The sequence below is a fragment of the Labrus mixtus genome, chromosome 5 (assembly GCF_963584025.1).
Source record: "Labrus mixtus chromosome 5, fLabMix1.1, whole genome shotgun sequence".
Classification (NCBI taxonomy): Eukaryota; Metazoa; Chordata; class Actinopteri; order Labriformes; family Labridae; genus Labrus; species Labrus mixtus.
In genome coordinates, this window is record NC_083616.1 from 12,987,556 (window position 1) to 13,012,950 (window position 25,395).

Consider the following 25,395-nt stretch of genomic DNA (forward strand, 5'->3'; position numbering starts at 1 on the left):
GTTTTTCATGTCTTTCTTCTTCTGTTTTTTTCCATTTTTTGCCCCTGGCATTATTCAGAGCTGTTTAAGGCAAAGCTCAAGCTAGTGCTAATTACCTTTTCTTTTTCTTTAGCCCTGTGTGATACCTCCCAGAGGGAGTTGTAGTAGAATTCTTCATTTTATGGAATAATTGGGGGATTTAACGTGGATGTGGGTTTGGAAGGTCAGAATGAGACTTTCATTCTTTGTGTTCATGTTTCTGCAGCCTGTAGAAGACAGGAGGAGAGTCAGGGCCATACTTCCATACACCAAAGTGCCAGATACTGATGAGATCAGGTACAGTATAATGTATATCTGTATATAAAAACATTTCTCTTCTCCTGTTTCCTGTTGTAAGAAAAATTAATATCCAACCAGTCACTTTTTTTTAAACCTATATTCTCACATGTTTGGCCCTTAATCTCTGTGACACGTTAGTACTGCTGAAATGTTGACTGTATTGCTCCCAGAGAGCAGCATAGTTTCTCCTTAACTTTTTTTACCACGTCAAAGGTATGCCCTTCCCCAGTTTGGAAAGCACATCCTCTGATGAGTTGATGACAAAAAAATGGTCTTATCCCTGTCTTTAAGAAGCAGAAAGCATTCTTAATAATGATCCCCACTATCCCTGTTGTACTGAATCAAATAAACATCTGTCTGAAGTCAAACTCACCTTGATGCTGACAGAGTCTGACAAGCTTAAACAGAGTAGATAAACATGCAACATTCACCTCAGATGTTACGAGTCACAAGAGACACCTGCTGGATATGCTTTGGTATTACACCCGCACAAAATAAGACTCCTCAGAGTTTCATCATGTTTAATTTTAGCTAACGAGCCACTGATCGTACATCTTAAGAATTAAAATTCCATGTAAATGTGTGATTAAGAAAGATGGTTTTAAATCATAATGACCTCTTCATAGCAGAGGTTGCAGAGAGTTTAACACATCTTTGATTGCTGTGTTCTCAGCTTCCTGAAAGGGGACATGTTTATTGTTCACAATGAACTGGATGATGGCTGGATGTGGGTGACTAACGTTCGCACAGAGGAACAGGGCCTCATTGTAGAGGATCTGGTCGAGGAGGTGGTAAGTGATGCAAAATAAAGTACATGTTGTCATTATTTGATATCATTTGGCTAGATATCCCCAAAGACAAAACGAGTTGTGGATATAACTCAGTGAAGTCTCCTAAGCAATGAGTGGAGACTACAGTATAACCAAAAGTGCCATCGTTCATGTCAATATAAAGCCTTGACACACATGCTGTAGTCTGTGGCCCAGCAGAGATGTTGTCCTGACACATTTCTGTTGCTGATATTTTTCAGGGACGGGAGGAGGATCCACACGAGGGAAAAGTGTAAGTTGTCTTGCTCTGAACTCTCTTATTTTGCACTGGAAGATAAATGGGAACATTTGAATGCAGTTGACGTAAGACAAGGCTCCCATGCAAACTTTTCTCATTCGAGCAGATTCTCTGTGGTGCAGCGTCTTATTACTACACCTGATTATGTGAAAGCGGTTGTTTTTCTTTTCTACTTTTAGCCAATATATTATCTCAGGATAATTTCCAACATATTCCTTCAGCCTCTCTGTTCTCTTATAATGTAATTTGCTTTGCCCTTAAGTTATAAATGATGTTTCTATATTTTTTTTAGCAGAGAGAATAAAACAACTTTATTGTATTGTTAAAGTCGCTATTGTCTATCATGGCATTCAGCTTTGGCAAGACTTTAAGTTTGACTGTGTGAGCGACTGCAATGGAAAAGAAACAAAGAAAACTTAAATTGGCCAGATTGCCACGGGCCGTATTAACAGATAGAATACATTTATTGTTTTATATAAGGCAGTGGTTCTCAACTGATGGGTCGCAAACATGTGACTGAGAAAAAAAAAAGGTGTCAAAAAAATCTACAAAGCGCTCTTAAAACATGCAGATTTTGTTCCTTCTCTTTGTTCCATCACATTTCGTACCATCAGAGGTCAAAACAGTCAAACTATTTTCATTCAATAAATCTGCTAATAAAATATCTGAAAATTTGGGTCACGATTTTCAAGAAGTTATTGGTGGTGGGCCTTTAGGCTGGACCCGTTGAGAACCGTTGATATAAGGCATATACAAGCCCTTCTTTTCATTTTTTGCACTATAAATAAAAGATTCTTGAAAGAAAGATTGAATATATGGTGGTATAACATTATTTTCCTCTATTGATGAGCTAATCTTTTTCTTCTGTTGCTGTTGTTCAATCTCTCGAGCAGCTGGTATCACGGAAAGATCACCAAACAAGAGGCCTATAACCTGCTGATGACAGGTACCATTCCTCTTTCCCTTTCTTTCAGCCAAAGTTATTTATCATTTGTGACGTTATGCTAGAAATAACTTGTTAACATCAAAGTCCATTTATCAAAAGGTACTGCTGAGCCTGCACCAAAACCTTCCTCTCCCACTCCCCCCTCTCGCCTCACAGTCGGCCAGGTGTGCAGTTTTCTAGTGCGACCATCAGACAACACACCTGGGGACTACTCCCTCTTTTTTCGTACCAATGAAAGCATCCAAAGGTTTAAGATCTCCCCTACACCCAACAATCAGTACATGATGGGGGGGAGGTACTACAATAGGTAAGCCTCACACTTTGTCTGCCTACAGCTTTATTTTACATCAGAATATAAAAAATATGATGTGCTAATATGTTTGAAGTTGAAGTTATTAGCTTGAAAAATAAGTTTAATGAATCGCCTGTTTTTCTCTCCTTCTCTCTCTGGCAGCGTTGATGACATCATCGACCATTACAAGAAAGAACAGATTGTCGAGGGCTACAACTTGAAAGATCCAGTTTCAGTGCAGGTATGAACAAATGTCTACTAGTGTTATTGAACTTGTCTGAGGTGTTGTTTCTGACCTATCAGGATGGCTTCGGACCATTTTGATTTGATTAGACCGTTTGGGTAAAGAGGAAAAAAGCGAAGAAGGTGTTGAAGTGTAAGCTGGATCTTTGAATTGCCTTCGTGTTCATTGTTGTTGTTGTTTTTGTTTTTTTGCTGCAGCACCAGGAGCAAGTTCTTGCTGACACAGTGGATGGGAGAGAAATTTATAACACTATCAGACGGAAAACAAAAGACGCTTTCTACAAAAACATTGTCAAGAAAGGCTACCTCATGTTCAACAAAGGTGTGTGTAACATTGTCTACTCTCTCAGTTGTGAATAATATCATCTCAATTGAATCTTATGCTCTGTGCAGTCTGTATTCATAAATATAACAAACTATCCTTTTCTCCTTTGACCTTTAGGCAAAGGCAAAAGATGGAAGAACCTTTATTTCATCCTGGAGGGAAACGACGCTCAGCTCATCTACTTTGAGAGCGAGAAGAGAGCCACCAAACCCAAAGGGCTGATAGACCTAAGCGTGTGCTCTGTGTACGGTGTGCATGACAGTCTGTTTGGCAGGTGAGAAATGAAATGATTCTTTATAGTATGAAGTAAAATAAGGTGCAAAAGTCTATATGAATAGCTTGCCCAGTCATGAAATTAATGTGATTTATTTTAAGTGATGTATCAAACAGTTTCAAATCATTTTAATTTCTGCTTCTTTTTTTATTCAGGCCAAACTGTTTCCAGATTGTTGTCCAGCATTTTAGTGAGGAACAGTACATATTTTACTTTGCCGGGGAGGCTCCAGAGCAGGCACAGGTGAGCTCAGAATGTGTGGTAACTGTGTGTTCTTTCTCTAAAATGCCTCATGCCTTGCCATGCTGTGAAATGTTGCTGTTATTTCATGGGCAGGACTGCTCAGCAGTCTGGTACAAGTCAATCAAGGCCTCAATATGTGCTGGAGGGGTTGATTTCCATTTTGTTCATATAACAAATAAGTTTAAACAGTTTACAAGTTGTAATTTTTTCATCAAATCTGCGCCCTAGAAATATTCTGACTGTGTTTTGTTTTTGCAGGATTGGATGAAATGCCTTCAAACCTTCTGCAGTAACTTAAGAAAAACCACTCAGCCAACCACCAACAAGAGACTCAGACAGGTACATGCACAATCAGATGATATGTACGTTTTCTTATCACTCAAGTTTAAGACCAACCCATAACAACTTTTTGTAAAATCCAAATTTGAATTTCAAGGGAGGAAAATAAAGATACATTTGGCAGGGTTGCCAGATAATTAGAAATACTTTTAAAGAGGTTTCAAGTTCAATATCCTAAGAGGTCAAATGCATAAGACAATACAATAAGAGCAATAATACAAAAAGAAAAAGACTCAGCTATCTTTAACCCTGGATGACTTGACACAAGTTAGTCAGCCTTTTTGCATTTCCATTGGAAAAGTCATAAACTCAACTTAAGGCTGAGGCTTTATGCCTTTAATAACTTTTATTTCTATTTGAAAGGAAATCCCTAAGTCCAATTGAGTTCACTTTGTGGTGGCTTTCAAATCAATTTTATAACTGTTGAAGCTTTCTGATTAAAAGTCTGTAAGTGTGTCTGTGCAAGTCAAGAGAAGACAGATTTGTTGAGCACAATCATGATCTCTACAGAAGCTGAATCATCAGGAGTGGGCGGTGATTATTTGAAATACTGTAGAGGAAAGCAACTCAAATGGAACTTTAAGTTTTACACTGTCAAAAGTTATTTTGATTTATTATTGAATTATCTGAGACTTCAACATATTAAGATGAAAATACAATAGAAATAATCAATAATTGTTCTTTTTGATCAAGACACTGTTGAACCCTTCCCTGCAATATGTATGTCTTATGCACGTAATCTTTTTTCCCCCTCTCAGGTGAGCAGCCTTGTGCTGTATGTGGAGGAAGCCCACAAGCTGCCAGTGAAATATTTCAACAGCCCCTACTGTAACATCTACCTGAATAGCGTCCAGGTAGCTAAGACGCACCCAAGGGAGGGGCAGAACCCTGTTTTCACTGAGGAGTTCATCTTTGAGTGAGTTTATCACATACCTAAATGTGAATGTCCTCCCTCCTCAGCCCTTCTTTCTCCCTCTGTATTCTGTTCTCCTGTGATAACATTTTCTCTACCAGTACCCATTCACAAAATAAGCACATTTATTTATCTCTTCTTTCAGTGACCTGTCGAGTGAAATCAACAGATTTGAAATCAGCCTGAGCAACAAAACAAAAAAGAGCAAAGAAAGTGACATCTGTAAGTGCATCTGTACATTATATAACAGCTCTGTACATTTCTGCATTCACCTTATGTCTCACAATACTCTTCTCTGTGTCCCTCCTGTCCTCTTTCTCCTCCTCCTCAGTGTTCATGCGCTGCCAGTTAAACCGTCTGGTGAAGGGCCAGATGATTGATGAGTGGTTCCCTCTCAGCTCACACGTGCCTCTGAAGGGCATCGAGCCAGGCTCCTTAAGGGTACGCGCCAGGTACTCCATGGAGAAGATCATGCCCGAAGAGGAGTACAGCGAATTCAAAGAGGTCCGTTACGCCGAGAAAAGGGTTTCCGTTGCAAAGTCTGGTGTGAGTGGTGTTGACTAAAAATGATGGTATCATTGTTGTGTGTCCTCTGCAGATGATTTTGCAGAAAGAGTTCCATGTCATCTATGCTCTGGCCCACGTGTGCGGTCAGGACCGCACCTTGTTGGCAAGCCTCCTCCTGCGGATCTTCAGACACGAGAAGGCTGAGGCTCCTCTACTCAGGACTCTCAACGACAGAGAGATTAACATGGAGGGTAAGAAAGGATGATAGCAAAAAAAAAAAACTCAACAAAATGTCTTAAATTAATGCTAAAAGATGCTGAAACCTTAAATCCTTAAACAACACCTAAGGTTTTGCATGTGTGGTATTAACGTTCTCTGCCTGTGAATTCTCACCAGATGAGGCCACAACGTTGTTCAGAGCGACCACGCTGGCCAGCACACTGATGGAGCAGTACATGAAAGCCACAGCCACACCTTTTGTTCACCATGCTCTCAAAGAATCCATCCTGAAGATCATGGAGAGCAAACAGTCCTGTGAGGTAAAAGACCTTCACACAGCAGAACAAGTCACTGAACTATTCCCTCTTTGTAACTATGTGACGTCTGTGTTTTAATTATCTGCATTTGTTTAATTGTATTCTTTCCCTCCTCGTTCTGGCCCTCATTATATCTCAATTCAAGCTGAATCCTTCTAAACTGGAAAAGAATGAGGATGTGAACTTGAACCTGGCTCATCTCCTCAACATCCTGTCTGAGCTGGTGGAGAAGATCTTCATGGCTGCTGAGATCCTGCCCCCGTAAGAACAAGCACATATTTAAACTTCGGCACAATGTCCTGCTGTGTGAAAACAGAGCCAATGTGTCATTCAACCGCAGTAATATGGTGTATCTGTTCAGGACATTGAGGTTCATCTACGGCTGTCTGCAAAAGTCTGTGCAGCAGAAATGGCCCACCAACACCACCATGCGCACGAGGGTTGTAAGGTAATCAGACACAAACGATCAACTGTGCACATACTGCTTTAAGATTTCAAGCGCTGTCAGCCCCTTTTCTGTCTCTTTTTTTTTTTGTTCATTGGACAGCAACTTTGATTCAGCATATTATTAACAGGTTTTTTTCTGTTTCACATCATCCGTTCCTCTTTCAGCGGCTTTGTCTTTCTAAGACTGATCTGTCCAGCAATCCTCAACCCAAGAATGTTCAACATCATAGCTGGTGAGCATTACTAATAGATCTCCAATGTTTGTCCTGTTACATGTTACAATATTTGTTTTTGTTTTTTTACTAAACAAATACTTCTTACAGACCCTCCATCCTCAGCAGCAGGCAGGACCCTCACACTGGTGGCTAAGTCTGTCCAGAACCTGGCCAACCTGGTTGAATTTGGTGCAAAGGTACTTGAACAACAGTCTGAAAGAACAATTTGACAGTAGCTGTACATTACATGAATTATTCATATTAGTTTGAGTACATTTTGTTGTAAGTTATGGAGGATTCATTCAACTGTTCTTATTAAAAATCTTCCTGAAGGAACCCTACATGGAGGGTGTGAACCCTTTCATCAAAAACAACAAACACAGGATGATCATGTTTCTGGATGAATTAGGGGTGAGTAATATTCTTTTCCTTTTTTAAAATATAATATTTGAAGTCTCCTGTTTTATTTTGTTGACCCCAACTGAATACTTCATGAGCTTAGAAAGTTGTTTCACTGTGTTTGTAGAATGTCCCTGACCTCCCTGAAGCCACAGAGCACTTTAGGACAGATCTGTCCCGCGACCTGGCTGCGCTGCACGAGCTCTGCGGCACACACTCAGACGAGCTCCGGACGCTGAGCAACGAGAGGGGAGCACAGCAGGTCAGAGACGCATGATGTCACAGCTGCGCACACACTCCCAGGCAGAGGTTTATGCTGTTTTCCTTTCATGAGATTTTAATCGACTTTGTGTTTCCCCCTCCGCAGCATGTGTTGAAAAAGCTGCTGGCCATCACAGAGCTCCTCCAGCAGAAGCAGGCTCAGTACGCCATGTCCAACAGCAACAGGTAGTACTGCACTCCTCCTCCTACTTCCATCATCCCATCATCCGTCAAGTCTCCTCCACCGGAGTGCAGCACAGGGGAGACCTAGCATGCTCTACCCTCATCACCATGGCAACCCCTCCACTGCCACCACCCTCCATTATGTCCTCCTCCGATAGTCCCGCCCATCCCCATCCACCTGCCATCTTGTCCCGTTCACCACAAGCGAGCTATGCAACAACAGCAGACGAGTGAAACAGCCGACGCAGTACTTACAAAGAAAAAAAAAAAAAAACTCTTACCAGTGACTGACAGCTGTATTTACAGAAACAGATTTTTTTCCCCTCACAAACTCTTCAGACTTTGGGTACATTTCATTCCCTTTGTCACGAGGGCCAAATACAAAGATTTTAAGAGGTGTCTTTGTGTGTTTTGACAGCACAGGTTGCCAAAGTGTATCCCCCACTTCCTGCTCAATATGAGGAAACTGACATGGAGAAGCTAGTTCTCAGTCCTCCTTTTCTTGTAACTGGATTATGAGCAATTATGCTTTTTATACTGTAATTGACTGATTTATTTTAAGGTTGTGACAATATCCGCAAAGAGCTGAAAGGAGCATTTCTATCTATTTTGTTCTTTTGTTTTTCCTTTGTTTTCTAGATTGGAACAAAGTCTTTCAGAAAAGTATGGTTATTTTATATTAAGAATAAATTCTCTTGCTGGAATCATGAGTATATAAATGAGACAAACTGAATTTTTTTTCTCTCAGATGTATCAGCTATTTTGATTATTTGGTAAGTTCTTCTTTTGAAACCTCTCAATGCCAGGCAAGACACATAATCAGAGAAACCAAGTAAAAAAACGAAGTGTTTACAGCAGAAATCTTTTTAATAGTACAGACTGTATCGGACATGCATGCACTTATTAAACAGTTGTTTTTTTTTTAAAGTAGCTTAATGAGTCGTTCCTTGTCCCCCGATAAAGGTGGAGAAATGTACGCACACAGTACCTCTTTGCTTGTTAACATGTCAAGACTTCTTTCTTTTAGAAAAATGGATACCAAAAATGTAGAAAAATATCTTTATTCTTGCAGAACAAAGGCATCACAAGCGTGTACAATCATCTGTAGAAAAGTAAATACAACATGTACACTTATGCAAACTACGACCTTGATGGTTGAATACTGGAATTAAGCAGCATAGTAACTTAAATCTTTGTGTAAATCCAAAAGTATTAGGGCATAAACGCTCACATCAGGTCTTCATCAGTCCATACCTGCAATTTAAAAAAGTAAACTTTAGCAAAAGAAAAAAAATGTGTAGATTCTGAAAGTTTTACTGTTGCCAGTAATCCAAAGTAAAGTCCCACCTCTTCCTCCAAACGGGCTTCTTTTGCCACATGACCATCTTCTTCATACCCTCGCTTTCGTTTGCTGTAATAGAAAATATATTTTAAGAATGTGCAAAAGACTAAACATGCACCAAAAAAAAAAAACCAGACCAGTTACTTCTGCAAATATTTTATCATCAGAACTTATGTCTGCAAGCAGTGATTGTTGGTGAACTCTGTTGTCTACACACATGTAGCATCTTGTTTCCAGCACACCTTCATGGTCTCCATCAGTAGTTGTAGTTTCATCGTTCCGATGTTTGACTTCATTTGGACTAGCTCCCACCATGCGTTTTTTATGCATTCAAAATGATACAAGCATGTAATTACACAAGTGACCTTTTTCCAGCATGTGCCTCTCAAACATGTCCACTTTACTTCACAGGACAGAGTGCACCATCATGTCTCTGGCTGCTGCCATCCAAGTTATGTGAGTTTTACAGGTTTCCAGCTGCGAATCGAAATGCGTGGTAAGTTTGACCACACAGCCAGCCAGCCAAAGTGAGTCCTCGACAGATGAGGCCGATGACAAAAGTCAGTTTGTATTTATAAGCATGTGGCCTAGATTTAAGGCAGTTGAAGCGCAATATGGCTGATCTCCATGGGAAACCACTTGCTGCATATTTGAGTACTGACCTTCCAAAGTCCTTCCCAAAAAAACGCTTCAGACACTGACAGTGATTTCGAGTTTGACAAGCAGCCTCGTCACACGAGACCTGAACCGATGATTCTATGAAGATGGACCTGAGATACCGTCGACTGAAGACGTATCTAACCTTCTTTGTCTTTCCTGGTATGCCTTCCTTCCCCTCAGAACTTTGACTCGTTGTGGTTGACAAAGAACCAGACCTCCACGATCAGCCTTTTCTTGACTTGGACTTAAGACCAGGATTACAGGGAAGGCAATCCAAAGCATTGAAGTAGCCGTCATCAGGGAATTTTAAACATAGCACCTCTCTCCGAGATGACACAAGCCTTAACGCCCTTTTTACACACCTGCCGCTTGCCTGGGCCACCTGATATTATGACAAGCTCTTCCTTCATCTTTGACTTCCACTCGTCTTTCTGTATGAATTCCACGCAGCACTGAAACCACTTGTTACCTTTTCTATATGCTGCTTTGTTTGTTGATATGCTAAACTTAGGCTTGTATAGAAGTAAAAAGGTGTTTGTGTATGAAATAGCTGAGGTGAAAGATAGAGTTTGTAGGAGATTTCTGTATCCCGTCCTGTGCATGTGTTAACCCTGAATGGATCCTGCTATTGTGTGTGGGCCTACATATATGCTGCTCTAACAACCACCACCTGGACTTCCTTTAAGCGTCAGGGTGTGAACAAATAAGCTTTTCATGCATTTGCAGTCTCTCTTGCTCCCCCCCCCCCCCCCCGATCACAGAGTGCCGTTTCAGCACACCTCTGCACCGACTGTTTCCATGTAGATTCATCCTGAGAAGTCATGCCACGCACAGATTTAGTCACAGACGTAAAAAGGTTGGCTCTCGTGTGCCTCCTGATGACTCGAGTCAGAATCTGTGCCTGTCATCGCTCGAGAGTTTACCAAACTGTTTACTGTAGATGCACTTAAGATACTAAAGGACCTCACCGACCTCACCAAGTGTTAACAGACAACCGGCGACAGACAAATGAGCCTGGACGTCTCCTCATCAGCAATACCAATATATCAGCTCTGCTACACGGTATGGGTGATGTAGGTAGGAATGTGGCGTGCTGTTGTACTTCCTTTCTTGTATTTCATACAGCTGATGATGTGTTCCTTTTTATTTTTCTACCTGATTCTGAACCTTGAACCTTTTGCATCTTAGATACGAGAACCTGGCTAAAATAAAACTGTTACTACGTATGAAAACAAAGGGATGGAGTTACTTTGACTTGGGTGTGCATACACAAACCCACATCAATGTGTGCTACACATCTAAACATAAAAAGGTGCTGCGACTTAAAATGATCCCATAACTACAATAGACTAGTACTGTCTTATTTTAAGAACTAGATAAAATGCATTGTATCTGCTTTTGCTTTTTAATATGACAGTCTTTATGCCATATAAAGAACATGAGCAGGAAACGTATCCTTACTTGCTTGGACTGAATTCAGCATGAATCCTCTCCAGCTTCTGTTTGTAAACATTCACCTCCTCTGCTTTGGGTAGCTCGTATTTCTTCAGGAGGGTTTTCATCCCTGCATGAGCACACGACACAAATCTTAGTTCGGAGACTTTACCAACCTGTAGTAAAGCCAGAAACAGCTCAATAGCACCATCGTGTGGTGTCAATTTGAAGGTACAGTTTACTCACGTCTCATTGACTCGTACATCTTTGAAAGACTCTCTTTGTCCCCTCTCAGCCCCAAACACTCAGTTAGGTAGCTAGTGTGTGGAAAAACAAATGTGTCAATGTTACGCCTCATATGGTGGGAATTTATTCTTTATGAGGCAGACAATTTCCCTTCAATTACATAACATAAATAAATTAATCAAGGTCACTCAACCATAGCCATAAAATGTCCAAAACGATCTTTAACAAAGACTTAAAGCACAAATACAAAATAAATTGTATTTAATCAAAGATAAAAATAAAGAAATAAGTTAATTGACACTTTGGTTTAGTGTATTTTCCATGACATAAAGGTAAATACACTTAACATATTACATGTGCCAAATGTGTGTAATTTACATTTCATTCAAAGTTTGTGTTTGTATGTGCCTGTTAGCAATGACAAATAGTCAAGATGTAGAAAGAAACACATATGTTAGCATTGTTTTTACATATTACTCCAAAATCCCTGCTTTGACATTAAACCTCATCAATGGTCCTTGCTTCAACTCAAACATGCCCGATGACTAACCTCTCCATGCTGAGACCGGCTCTTGATGAACTGTTCAGAATAGCTGTTAGAGCGATCTGAGAGGGGGGAAACAGCAGACCGGCATCTGTCATGGTTGCCTGTGTTAGAAAGTCATCAGCACTCTTCCTGAGTGACTCTGGGTTCTCTAGCATGGGGTATCTTGTCTGGGGGGGGGGTGACATTATTGAAGAGATAACATTCAGTTGGACCGATAATCCTGACAGCAAAAAGAACTAGACGAGCACTAGATGACAGTTTAAGGGTGCAAGAGCTACTTTCAGGAATAATCCCATACCTTGATGTCGATGAGCAGGCCTTCCATGGGTCTGTAGGGGGTGTGGACCACCAGATGAAAGTTGAGCTGTTGGATCAGCGGCAGCTCATACTCCAGGATCTGCTCGAGAACCCTTTCCTGCCCTGCTGGGGTCTCCTGCAGAAGGTTGCCCACAAACTGGGTGCTGGAAACGTTGAACTCCTCCACTTTACAGGACAGGTATGCACAGATCAGCCTGGAACACGAAGGTGACTTCAAAACAAGGCGTACCATTCCCCCCCCCCGCATTTTGGGTAATTCATGCAAATCTTATAACGTAATTACATTAAATGATACAGGCCACATGTGTGTTATTTCTACACTACTGCTCATAAATGATGCTTAAAGGGATAGTTTACTTTTAGCCGAAAAAACAACATTTAATTCAACATCAAGTTAAGCCTGGATTGATAGGAAGGCACAACTTCAATAAAAGTTTTCAACGTTGGCTCAAGTCCAAAATAAGCTCCATTATTGTCCCTCCCTATCAGTGTTTTATAATGTTGTGTATTTCTACCATTCAAGTTTACTTTGACTACTTCTACTCACATGATAATCCTTGGGTGGTACTCCATAATAGAGTTGTTCAGATAGAATCTCCTGAAGTACATGATGGCTGTACCCTGCAACAGGTGAGACACACATGGGTCAGACAACTTCAGGCATCAGGCAAACATCGAGTCACACACACACACACACACACACACACACACACACACACACACACACACACACACACACACACACACACACACACACACACACACACACACACACACACACACACACACACACACACACACACACACACACACACACACACACACACACACACACACACACACACACACACACACACACACACACACACACACACACACACACACACACACACACACACACACACACACACACACAGGTGAAAAAGAAGACACACACATACCACAACAGATTTCGGCATTACAGGCTTGAAGGCGTTGCAGAAGTCCAGCAGCCTCCTCTCATAGTGTTTGAACAAAACGTCCTCCTCATGACGCTCCAGGAAGCTGGACGCACTCACTCCAGTCTGTTTCACAAGGAGCAGGTGAAACAGGTGAAGCAGTGGTCTCTTGTCCTTCTTTGGTATCTTTCATATTTATCTACCGGGTACTCACCTTTCCACTTTCGTGTATCTTGTTACGGAATTTCTGATTGGCCTTTTGTCTCAATTGCTCCAGTTCATCGTCACTTTTAAAAATCCAGTATTTTCTCTGTGAACTGATGTGAAACATGGCTGCTGCTTCTGGAAGATAAAGGAGCGGTCAAATAAAGGACTAAAAGACAATAAAATTACATTTAGCAGCAGTGTGACATTTACTTACTTTGTGTCTACAAACACACTAGTCCATTTATTCCGGATACCGCCGATAAGAAACCTGGTGTTTTGGGGGCAGTATGTAGCTTTAGCGTCGTAAAACACAGCTTCGAAAGCTTACTGTGATAATTCTAGAGCTACTGGCTAAAAATCCTGAAACTACCAATAATAAAACTGATGCCAGTCGCCAATCCTTTGCGTCACGTTGTCCCTCTTTGATGACGCCGTACTACCGTAATTTAGAATCAAGGGCGCAATTGAAATCTCTCTCTTTCTCGCTCTCTCTCTCTCTCTCTCTCTCTTTCTCTCTCTCTCTAAATTTCAATTAAGAAAGCTTTATTGGCATGAATGTTACATAAACAATATTGCCAAAGCATCAACACAATACAAAACAATATCAACAGTAATCAATGATGAAGCATGATTTTATTTTATACAACAACAAATAAACAGAAAAAAACGGTGTGTGTGTGTTCAGAAAAGAAAATAATAATAGAGCAACAATTATGAACTTTATATGTATAGATATACCAAATATTCAAATACTAAACAAACATGAATAAAGCAGTGTGTGCTGTTAGGTGAATAGATACACCTGTCAGGTGTTGTCGTGGTCGTCCCTCAGGCTGTGACACGATTGACATATTTCTCTGCCTCGCTGCTAACTCTGTGTTCTTCCAGTATGTGCTGTATTGTATTTTGGTCTGAGAGCGACTCAAAGTCTGGGACTTGATGTCTAATCTTGTTGAAGAACTCTTCTCTTATGTGTTCATATTTGCTGCAGTCTCTGTCTCCACCTGTCCATTTGGACAGAGCTGACACAGTCTGTCCTCTCTGGGCAGCCAGGTCTCCCTGTCTCTCTGTCCAGGCTGTGATCACTCAGTCTGTACATGGTTAATGTCTTTCTCACTGTCTCATCAGTCACTGTGCTTAGATAATTGGCTTCAGTGTATTGTCTGTTTAGAGCCAGATAACACTGAAGTTTGCGTTGACGTTTTGTTGTGCATGTCCAATAGTTCATACCTTTCTGTTTCTCTCTCTCTATAATCTGATTGGACCAGATGTTGTGAGGGACGTCCTGAGGCCTGGTGCTGTTACACGGTGTGAGCCTCAGGATCAGCTGGCTGAGGGGACTCTTCTCCATGCACAGCTTTGTAATGGCAGGAGCTGAGCTTACTCAGTGTTTATAAAATGTCATTGAATTAAATCTCTCTCTCTCTCTGTCACACACACACACACACACACACACACACACACACACACGACCACACACACTAACTTTCATGTTTTCTTCAGTCAGTTTAGTCACATAACTTTCATCTATAGCTTTAAGTTTCGTAGTGGATATGTTGCTACAAATAGATTAGATAGTCTATTGTCAGATTTCTATTAGGCTATTGAACGTCACACGATTGTATAACTTATTGGCTATTTAATAAAAGCAAATAGACTTTTCTGCTCCATCATTATTAAAGCCTATAGCCTGATAGTTTTAAACACATGTAGGCAGAAAAATAAGTAGCTCCGCGTCAGCATAAGTCATTCAAGATACATCGATTATTCTACCCAGAGGAGAACCTCTTTGTAGGCCAATGTGTGACTCAGGTTAAGAAACATGTTTGTTGATAAACAAGTAGGCTATAAAAAAAAAAGATGGGCTCGATAAATAAATGTTTTTTTGTTTATGTTTTTGCCTATACCATTGAAGGCATAGCCTATTTAAATAATGGACCCTTTTAAATGTTCTCTCTTGTATGATTTGCAATGTCCCACTGATCCTCTGTCTTTGATTTCCCTCAGCTCAGTGACTACCTGAAGGAGACTTCAGAATGACTGAGCCGCTTCACGGAAATGTTGTTGAAATTCCAGGATCTGGATCTTTTTAGATGGAAGAGCAGAACAGAAACTGAATCACAACAGAAATTGAATCACGGTGTGTTTAGATGGAGCCACCCCCACCAGCGTTTCCGTATACCGTAATTTGCATAAACATGAGTAATTTATGAATAATAAATGACCGTGCATTCAGCAGGAGCCGTTAATTTGCATATCACCGCAGCTAGTTTTATTTCCTTAGTGCCGTGTTATCATGAAGCCCTTCAAGCCGGCATAAACCAGAACCAAAGAAATAATGCTTTAACAGGTATGTGCTGAGGACTATTTTATTATCTTAATCTTTTTCTGTAGCCTACATGCGGGGGAGGAAAAAAAAACAAAAAACATTTTAACTTTGATGTGTGAGCCGAGTGTGTGATAAGCTTGTAAAAACGCTGTACGTTCAATGTGCGCCGGGCTTACATCTACAGTATCCATCGCTCGGTTTTGCCATGTAGCTTATATTGCATAAACATGAAGTGGCGATGCATTATTGATGAGACCGGTGCAACGTTTACTGTATGTGCGCGCGCCGATAGGGCGTGTAATGCTCGCGTGCGTGCGTGAGCGACTGTGTGCATCATGTAGACTGTTGTGTCAGTCTTACCAAACACCTTTCCGTCTGCTGTTTGTCATAAACCCTTAGTGCTGTGTGGACGAACTAGTTTTGTCCTAATGTATTCTTTTTGAATACCTGAAGAATAGTGTTATTGACATGTGTGTTGGATTTCCTATAACATCCTGACAGTAATGAGGCTTCTATAATAACAGAGAGAATGCATGGATGCTATTGAACCGAGGCAGCAAGTGAAACTCTTGTGTGTTTCTGAGAGGTGGTTGGGAGTAGAGAGACACTTTTTTTTTGTGTGTGTGTGTTATTCCTATGTGTCTGTGAGACAAAATGATGCACCTATGTGAACTGACAGGCAGCGTTTTATGGGGAAATCAGACTTATGTGATTGTGTGCCTTCTACAGATCATCTGAATGATCTCTGAGTCGCCCTGATCAAGTTATTTTCATCCAGTCAGAGTTCAATCTGCTCTCTCCGTCCTGTTATATTTCTGCGGCATGTGAAAACCTGAAATTATTACAATTCATGGACCCAAAGTCAGCCGCTGACCGACAGTTTGATGTTGTGTGAAGCGTCACCTTGTCTGTGCTATTTGTACGGTGTAAACTATTCATGTTGCTGATAATACTGAGGAGGAGGAGGAGGAGGAGGAGGAGGAGAAAAATCTAGAGGAGGATGAGGAGGATTATCCCCACCCTTATGAAGCTACTTTCTTGTATGAAAGGAAATCATTTGGAAATAACCTTGACAACGATGCAAATGATTTCTCTGACCAATGAACTTGCTTAATCTTTTTTTTTTTTTTTGCCTTCTTTGATGTTCCTCGTTTTGCTATAGCGTTGAATCCCATTAAAGCTTCACACACCAACAGATACAATTAAATCCTCATTCAAACACCCTATATGTGTGCATATTAATTATTTTACCCTCCATCATGCACAAACACCCCCCCCCCCCCCCCCCCCCCACCATCCCCATCTTCACCAGGGTTGCCATGACAACCAGTGGTGGCAGTGCTGATGTCAGAGTCTTGTCCAAGGACACTCATGCAGGCACTGGGTCAGGTGATAATATGCACTGCTGCTGGGCATGGACTAACACCCAAGAACAAAATGGCCGCTGTTTCCCTCTCTATTCATGCCACATTGGGAGATTCTCTTTACCGAGCCTTAAACAAAAAGAAAAGTGCACCTGCATGTGCTCGTTTCTGATGACATGTGTGATACGGAATGATGTGGGATATTCTCAGCGTGATTGCTGTGAGCGAAAGACATCACAGAGCCGAGCCGCCGTCTCAGAGATCAGAATTTAGAAATCTTGCCTGGTAATTTAAGTGCACCCACCTCTATGTGTCTTTGTGTTTGAATGTGTCCATCGGTTTCCTCAGGTTGGCATTAGGGCTCTTTTCTTCTCCTCTCTCTCTCTCCCCCCCCCCCTCCCCCAGACACTCAAAGTCCCCCCACCATCTCTCTCCCTCTCTCTGTGTGTCTCTAATTGAGCTTTGTGTCTACCTCAATCTCCATTTAAATCCAGGCTTATTTGCATATTGCCGCCGTGCGCCGGACAGCTCCCCAGCTGTACAGTACAGCACTAAATGAGGAACACAGACCCACTTTACGTGATGTGAATACTAAGCAGCAAGGAGAGTCAATTTTCCCCCCTGTTTCCTGAAAATGCAGCTACCTGAGAGGAAGAGGGATGTTTGCATCAAATCAGTGCATTCAGACAAATACAAGCGTTACCTGTCTGAAAGGAGAAGCTGAGTTTATTATTCTTTTCTTGTTAAAGCAAGACATTGGAGAAGGTATCACATGCAATGATATGACAGAGAAAAGGCAGAGAAGCTGTGATATGCATGAGATGTGAGTAATAGGCAGGCATAGGTTTCGATGCATGTTAGTTTTCAGCTTTTCAACATTCTGCAGGTAAATTAAGGATGTGCCATTTTTTTTGTAGTACCAGCCCTGCTTTGTATTTTCTCCCTCAATGCTCAAATCTTGCTTGCTTTAATTTGAAACCAGCTGCCCTTTGGCTTTTTTCTTGCCTCGGCCCCAGTCAGGCCTGATTTAACCCTTCACCAGAGAGAGCGTGAGACTCCCTCAGCATCAATACATTTTAGGGACTTCTTGCTCCCGAGTGTGCGTAGACACATGATTATGTTGTATTTCTGATGCACTCCAACCACACTTAACAGAACGTGTTAAGCACATCCTTAATGGGAACCTTAAAAACCCCAAGGCCAATTTTCATTTTTCGAGCATATTGGCTGGGATTTGTGACATTTCAACTCATTTCAGGATTCAATCAAAGCCGTAGCTCCAGGGAGAGCAGAAAATGGCACGCTCTTTCCTGCAAATCCAACTGTCCTTGGTTTGCTATATATGCATACAACTTCTGCCTCCACAGTGAAACTAGCGAGAACTGAATGAAATTTAATAACCCATTTAAGTTTACCTTGAAGACAAATACAAAGAGTGCAGAAATGTTTTCTGTTTTCCTAACTCGGATGGAAATGTTTTATTTAGAAAAACAAAGTGAGTCCTTCTCATTTGTAAAGAGTTTCCAAATCAATGGGAAGTGAAAAACACACACTGCGCCCCATCATTGTGAGCAATGTAGCTGTGAATGAGATGTAGAGAGAGAGATGTTAAAGTGCAGCTGAAAATCCAATCCTTCACAGCACCGGGCTCCAACAAGTCCCACAAATTACCCTTTACATCAACGTGTATGTCCTCACCTTTGCAAATAACCGGCCATTTGGGTGAATGGGAGAAGGAGTAGTGTCCCGCTACTCATATACGGCCTGACTGTCGGCTCTGTTCCTCTTTTTCCTTTCCTGAAGACCAGGAGTGCTTAATACTGAGTTGTGTGATCCTTGGGCAGCTGTTTTTCCTTAAAAAATGTTGAAATTGTTTCGATAATATTTTTAAATCCTAAAAAAAACAGAAACCTCGATAGAATTTCTCTTATTTAAAACAAGCAATTTAACACTATAATGAAACAGTTTAGTTAAAACTGTTGTTTTTGAAATGAAAGCATTCGTAAAAAGAAAAATGTATTAATTACAATGAAGATAGATATCAAACAACAACAAAAATATTATTTTTGCCCTGCTAGATTTGTTTTTTTTTTGGCAAACTCATGTCAAAGCTAGTGTGTGTGTGTGTGTGTGTGTGTGTGTGTGTGTGTGTGTGTGTGTGTGTGAGTGTGTGAGAGTGTGCATCTTTATATTATTGTGAATTTGCTTGCAGTGTTCTTTTTCTTGCATCTTAATCTAATTAAGAAGAGGATGCCTGAATATAGACGAAGAATTATGAGCTTGCAAACGGGGGAGGGGAACCCTGTTTGATCAAGCCAGGTTGCCCAGCAACCTAAGCCATTTATTTCAGACAAAAAAAAAAAAGCCCTCTAAGATTTAATAATCAGGTTGTCTGCATTAAAATGCAAAGCAGGCTGTCAGGCTGCACCTGAAGGACAGCAAAAATTAGGCAGGCTAATTTCTCTCCTTACAGGTGAATAGCTGACCTTCTGCAGAGAGTGCCTGTCAAAATCAGCACTCAAGCACCACAATTCAGCTGAAATAAGCTTTTAAAAGCAGCTTGTAAAAAAAAACGGCAGGGAATAAAAATCCAAGCAGCATGTGCACACTGTTTTTACCTCATTTGAATTTTGTTAATTGAGCAAGCTCAAGTGATTCTAAACGCAGTCATTATGAATGTAACGCGATGTTCACATTCAATTTTCTGCTCAGACAAGTTCCCAGTTTGTTCCCTCGTTAATTTCAGGAAATGAAAAGAAATATCATGACAAACAGAAATGATAACGCCACAATATGTCTTCCCAGAATTTCTTTTTCAAAAATAACAATTTTGATACGCCCCAAAATGTCACATTTCAAAGAAAACCTTTCATTCTTATTTTTCAGCATATATTCACAGAGCTTTGTATGAAAACATATTTTACAAATATTGACCACGAGAAGTCATTTGTTTCTGATGCTCTGTAATTGATAGCGTAAAAGCTGGGTGTCAGCTCCTGCTAATTATCACTGGCATCCTCCTCTCTTTTGTTTTCCTAATTGCCGCCGTCCTTTTAGTCGGAGATATTTTCTCCTGAGTGCAGCAGGCCCTGCTGGAGAGCACTGCAGGCGTCCTGTGGACTTCCTGTGGACTTCAACAAAAAGCCCTGTCAGGTGGATCAGCCATTAGTCACCGGTCTACATTGTCTCTGACAAATCTGACGTTTAAATTACATGCATAATTCCAAAGCACCCTCTGTGAGCAGCAAATTGCAGACATTTTTTTTCCTGGAAATGTCACACAGGCTGAGCTAAACTTCTTACAGAAAACATGTTGATACTAAATGTTGATCTGAACCTTTGCTCAGTGAATAATTTTTCATACTACGTGAGACGATAAAAAATATCTAAGTAAAGGAATTTAATTCTAAAGAAATATTATGATATGGTATGATTTGATTGATTTCTTTACATTCTTTTTTGTCCAAATGAGAACCAATAATTCTAATTCTGAGGTCACATCAGTCCCAATTTTCAAGTTTTTATATTTCTTTCACAGTTTTTTCCAAATGTTTTAGAATTTTCAATATTCCTTTAAAACTATAGAAATAATAACAATCATTAAGCAAATGATTCCTCTGCCGTTGGAAAACAATCCTATCGTTGGCTTTTTTAGTCCTTACAGATGAATACATTGACCCTTCCTTCAGAATAATCTGTGCTATATATATGTATATATATATATATATCTATATATATATATATATTTTATTACAGTCCCTGATTAAATAATGCCCTCTTGTGGTCTCTGTGTGAAGAAAATCAAACAAAAGAAAATATATCATTAAATTACTGAAAAGAGTGCAAATTCATTTATATGTTTGATGGACGTATCATATACTGCCATACTTAAATCATATTAAAACCATGTTAAGACCTTCTATTCCTCTTTAATTATTTTGTTCAAGATTTTAGAGAAAAAAACCATTTAAGACAATTAAACACACACACACGCACACACATACACACACACACACACACACACACACACACACACACACACACACACACACACGCTCAGTGTCTTGAATGGATGATGACAGTTACTCTCTCTCTTCACTAGATGGGGTAAGTGCATCATTTAAAGGCTTTGAATCAGAGCAAATGTTGCCCCCCCTGCACCTTTGTGTTTCACAATGTCTTGAAAAAACTTCCCTCCTACTCTTTTTGTAGATTTTCAAGAGATCCAGTATCGAGTTGAGGTCTAAATTTAGCCTTAGTTGCGCATGTGTTCAATATTTAAAAATGGTGTTTAAATATGCTTTTTTTTAAGCTTGGGTGGGGTGACTTAAAATCTTAACAAAGGTACCAACATACAGACAAAAGTCAAAATTTGTTGAATTGTATTAGTGTTCTGTAAGGTCAGTTGGAGCCTTCACTGTATTTGTATCAGGACTAACGTAGGGGCTTTTGTATAACTAGTACTTATATTAGACCAAGTAACCCACAGCACAATGTTTTGAATCTTTTATAGATTTTATTTAATCCTTTTTTGAACTCACCAAGTCTTTCAAAATAAGTGTTCGTCTATGATTTGATGAAGTCGATAAAGTTTTCCCCCACTGTCCTTTCCCAGCAGCCCCTTGCTTCATACATTCATTTGAAAGCAGTATATCATTAGCTCATGGTTGTGTTATGGCGCGCTGTTGTTGGTCCCGTCCCGGCTCCTCAGCGAGTTTGAATTGTCCTGGGAAAGAGACTGGGAGAGCTTAACCAGCAGCACTGTGAGACTCTGTGGAGATGACAAGTAGCTCCTTGATTAACCCATAGGCTGGTTGAGCAGACACACTGTGTTCTTTATTCATTCCCCTTGTCCTTTTCTTTCAGAAAAAGACCCAATAGGGCCCAGCAGGTGAATGTAAAGAAACGCGAGAGGACTCCCCTCCGATCGGCCCTTTCAGAACAGCACAATGGGCCGGCCCACCTCTTGTACAGCTGCATTAAAACCCTGATTAAAGTTCTTCCTGTTAGCGATTGATTGAGGATGCAGAGCTAAAACCAACAAAAACCTGCACTGCTGAGGCCTGATAATGACCGGGCCCCACCTACAAAGAGCAGGCTTCAAATGATTAGTGGGCTTTTGTTTTCTTTGGAGGTGTGTGTGTGTGTGTGTGTGTGTGTGTGTGTGTGTGTGTGTGTGTGTGTGTGTGTGTGTGTGTGTGTGTTTGCGTGAGTGTGTGTGTGTGTTTGGGTGTGTGTGTGTGTGTTAGAGAAAGAGAGAGAAGTGAGGGAGGAGAAGTTGTTGAAGTAAACCAGGAGGTCTTCAGACAGATAGCTCTAATTAATCAGCGGGGCTCTCTGGAAAAAAAAAAGACATCAAAAAATCCTTTAAAAAACAGTTCTTTCTTTCTTCTATTTCTATTAGCAATGACAGCCTGTTTGTGCATGTGCATGTGTGTGCATCGTGGGGCAAAGTCATTATTAGCGCGCCTCGGCCTAAAAATGTACAAAAAAAATATTAAATAAAATGCCAAATTTATTTCCTGTACCAAATCATTAACGCACACATTTTTAAAAAAAAATTCAGTTCATGCCAACACATGAATATTTGTGTTAACTTTTATTATAATGAAAACAGAAAAAAAATAAACAAGAAAAATGAATCAAGAAAAATCTGAATATTTATTGTTCAAAGTAGACTTTATTTAAAGTAGCTGATGTGCTTTATTGTACTTGTAGTCCTTTAAACGTTAATAACATTACAGGTTGTAAGAAAATTCAAATAAAATCGTATCCCAACATAAGGCTGGAGGTCTGTATAAAGTTTCTCGTGCTTATCATAATCATGTTTTGAAGTGTGGATTTTAAACACTCTTGTCATTGTTATGTAAACAGCCTTTTTTGCATGTTAATCCTTTTATGAAGGAACGTTAGGGAGACGCATGACGACATGGGAAATGATTTGTGGAGAAGACGCTGAGAAGACTTTAACAATGTGTGTGTGTGTGTGTGTGTGTGTGCGTGTGTGTGTGTGTGTGTGTGTGTGTGTTTGCGTGAGTGTGTGTGGGTGAGAGAGAGAGAGAACAGCTCTCCAAGAATCCATAAATATTGCATTTCTTTGTTTGACGGATGTGTGACACATTTTCATGTTTCCTCAACAAATTCTACCGTCATATTCCTCCTTTTGTCAGTCATCTTCCAAACAGCAGTTCCTGACAATTATCCCAGAGAAACTCCTGATCAAAAACCGCCTTATTCCGTCTGCTGCACGGCTCCATGGCATACTCATTCTGCCATCACTCCCCTCTCTCCCTCTCGCTCAGTCTTTATTTGATTCTAGCTTCTGTATCTGCTGCGCCACTCATCAGTTCAAATGCAAAAATTACATTTACAAAGTGTTTGTGTCATCTATATTTCACACATTTTGTAATGTCTGTTTGTTGATGCACAGAGCGGTATCTCACAGGGTGATTGTCGTCTCTGTGTGTACCGCAATCAAGCTGTTAATTCACAGTTTCATCAGAGGAGGGCATTGTGCATTAATGAGGGCTGCTCTCACTGATGGTGCAGAAAAATGCTGGAAATAACTTTGGAAAAGGTCTCACTGCAAATCATTTATGGCTAAATGAATTGGTTTACCTTTTCAAAAAATAATTAGCTCGATGTAATTTTGAACATGTGATGTGTTAGTGGTTTTATTCGGCTTAAGTGGACGGCTTTAATGTCATGCGTCATGCATTTCTTTTCTTATTTGCAATACAAATCATTTCTTATTGTGAGCCTATATTTAATAAATTAACTTACAAGTTGAGCTGTAGAATAGTCCTAGAAAATTGTACAAATTCACACACTTATACCACAAGAAAAGTCTTTGTATCCAGTCAGTGCTGGAGTGTTTGAACAGCATCGAGAAAAATAGAGACAGACAGGTGGAGGACGGCACTGAGGAGGCCCTCAGGCTACAGAGAGGGTCTTGGGCAGATTGGCTCTGAGGCTCCACAACAACGATCCTCACATCCCACACATTTATCAGGATAGGGTTAGTGTACCACACTGTGCCCTCACGCAAACACACACACATACACACACACAAACACAAGTTTAGACATCCGCCTACGCACACTGTAAGCCTCAGAGCCTTTTTAACATCTCCTCTGTGCACCTCTTCCTCCCACTCTGCTGTTATTAGCCTCAGACAATCAGACTACCTGACTCCACCTTGTGTCGTGTGTGTGAGTCAGAACGACCTGCAGCCTCGGTTATTTTCAAGAGCATAATTTTTGGATGTGTAAAAATGACCACTGCAGAATCAAAGAAATGGTGCAAGAAATGTTTGGGTGGGGGGGAAAAAGTAAAATGGCAAAGATGATGAATTGATAGCTTCTTTGGGAATCATGTAATCAGAAATATCTCCAATATAGTAGAAAATCAAACGGAGCAACAGTGCAAATCACACCGTGTTCCGCTTTTATTCTTGCAACGCAAACGCCTAACAGCTCAGCCGAAGCCATGTCTTTTATTTCATATATGGTCAGGGAGTCTTATTAAGTCTTACATGACGCAAGAGAGACCTCAGGTGCATGAGAAGAGAAAATTCAACTTTTGACAAGACATTCTGTCTCTCTTTCATTTGCTCCTCGTACTCTCTTTACTCTTTGGAACACTTTTCATTTATAGAGATGGACATTAAGTGTACCTGGCAGACAGCATGTGAGATAAAAACAGGGGCCTGTCGGTAAATCCTGCTCCAATTGTAGTCAGACTCAACAATGTCTATAACAAGCCCTGGCAGTGAAAAGCTACTACTGCAGGTATATTTAAGTTAGGACGCAGTGGTACAATCAGCCTACAAGTGTGGTTTGTTTGTGAATGTGCAGATGGCTGAAAATGAGTGACCATAGGAATGACAAGGTGATCATGATGAGTGATACAACTGGAGAATATTTTTCCCCCCCGTTTTCGGAAACAGGAAATATGCTGTTTCACATTTTATTGGTTCAAAATGTAAAGAGGAATTAGTGATGCATATGTTAAAGACATATATAGAGATTTAAAACATCAACCAGAAACAAAAGATTCTTTGTCCGCTCTATTTCCATGCCCCACAATAAACATAAAGACTGGCAGTCCTGACACAACCCCTGTCCTCAACTCCAACCCCCCAGACTTGTCGTTGCCCCAACCAACCCACCCTCAACAAACCGGGGTTCTTTGCAGCACAAACAGGAGCACGTTGTCACACTCTCCACCGTCGGTGTCAGCACCGGGTCACGGAGGCCGACACCGGGCTGTGCATAGCATCAAACACACATGTCAGAGTGAAGGACTGCCAGAGTGTCAGCAAGTCTTCTCATCCAACCCTAAAAATATCTCAAACACGGCAACCACCCCATCTCTCTCTCTCTCTCTCTCTCTCTCTCTCTCTCTCTCTCTCTCTCTCTCTCTCTCACACACACACACACACACACACACACACACACACACACACACCAACTCAATATCCTGATCTGTCTGACCTCAGT

At 40.7% G+C, this 25,395-nt stretch overlaps 2 protein-coding genes and 1 long non-coding RNA gene across 7 annotated transcripts in view; 2 read left to right on the forward strand and 1 right to left on the reverse strand.

Annotated features, from left to right (window-relative positions):
- The window catches only part of rasa1a (RAS p21 protein activator (GTPase activating protein) 1a), a 26,320-nt gene extending 15,565 nt beyond the window's left edge, over positions 1-10,755 (forward strand). The window contains exons 4-26 of one of the 4 annotated variants that reach the window (XM_061037910.1): positions 245-315; positions 992-1,109; positions 1,349-1,380; positions 2,280-2,332; positions 2,432-2,639; positions 2,787-2,865; positions 3,066-3,189; positions 3,310-3,466; positions 3,622-3,709; positions 3,968-4,048; positions 4,807-4,964; positions 5,107-5,183; positions 5,293-5,465; positions 5,560-5,719; positions 5,865-6,007; positions 6,150-6,265; positions 6,366-6,452; positions 6,617-6,684; positions 6,775-6,863; positions 7,000-7,077; positions 7,193-7,327; positions 7,433-7,512; positions 9,263-10,755. In XM_061037910.1, the coding sequence (XP_060893893.1) occupies positions 245-315; positions 992-1,109; positions 1,349-1,380; positions 2,280-2,332; positions 2,432-2,639; positions 2,787-2,865; positions 3,066-3,189; positions 3,310-3,466; positions 3,622-3,709; positions 3,968-4,048; positions 4,807-4,964; positions 5,107-5,183; positions 5,293-5,465; positions 5,560-5,719; positions 5,865-6,007; positions 6,150-6,265; positions 6,366-6,452; positions 6,617-6,684; positions 6,775-6,863; positions 7,000-7,077; positions 7,193-7,327; positions 7,433-7,512; positions 9,263-9,311 (2,424 nt within the window). In that variant the 3' untranslated portion in view covers positions 9,312-10,755. Of the gene's footprint in view, positions 1-244; positions 316-991; positions 1,110-1,348; positions 1,381-2,279; positions 2,333-2,431; positions 2,640-2,786; positions 2,866-3,065; positions 3,190-3,309; positions 3,467-3,621; positions 3,710-3,967; positions 4,049-4,806; positions 4,965-5,106; positions 5,184-5,292; positions 5,466-5,559; positions 5,720-5,864; positions 6,008-6,149; positions 6,266-6,365; positions 6,453-6,616; positions 6,685-6,774; positions 6,864-6,999; positions 7,078-7,192; positions 7,328-7,432; positions 8,220-9,262 lie in introns of those variants that run through there. The other 3 variants (XM_061037912.1, XM_061037911.1, XM_061037913.1) reach the window with 3 other exon arrangements.
- ccnh (cyclin H) lies at positions 8,555-13,612 on the reverse strand. Of its 2 annotated transcripts, none has more exons than XM_061037916.1 (10): positions 13,416-13,612; positions 13,209-13,330; positions 12,998-13,120; positions 12,604-12,677; positions 12,037-12,250; positions 11,742-11,905; positions 11,192-11,262; positions 10,973-11,075; positions 8,857-8,920; positions 8,555-8,763 (listed from the first exon to the last, which is right to left on the reverse strand). In XM_061037916.1, the coding sequence occupies exons 2-10, from the start codon at positions 13,323-13,325 to the stop codon at positions 8,737-8,739; spliced, it is 957 nt and encodes a 318-aa protein (XP_060893899.1). In that variant the 5' UTR covers positions 13,326-13,330; positions 13,416-13,612; the 3' UTR covers positions 8,555-8,736. The 2 variants fall into 2 exon arrangements, with proteins under 2 accessions (XP_060893899.1, XP_060893897.1); XM_061037914.1 differs by having other exon boundaries at positions 13,209-13,333; positions 13,416-13,611.
- Positions 13,613-15,406: 1,794 nt separating this feature from the next.
- The window catches only part of LOC132974104 (uncharacterized), a 31,753-nt gene continuing 21,764 nt past the window's right edge, over positions 15,407-25,395 (forward strand). Inside the window, exon 1 of the long non-coding RNA XR_009673095.1 lies at positions 15,407-15,551. This is a non-coding gene — a long non-coding RNA (uncharacterized LOC132974104). The remainder of the gene's footprint in view (positions 15,552-25,395) is intronic.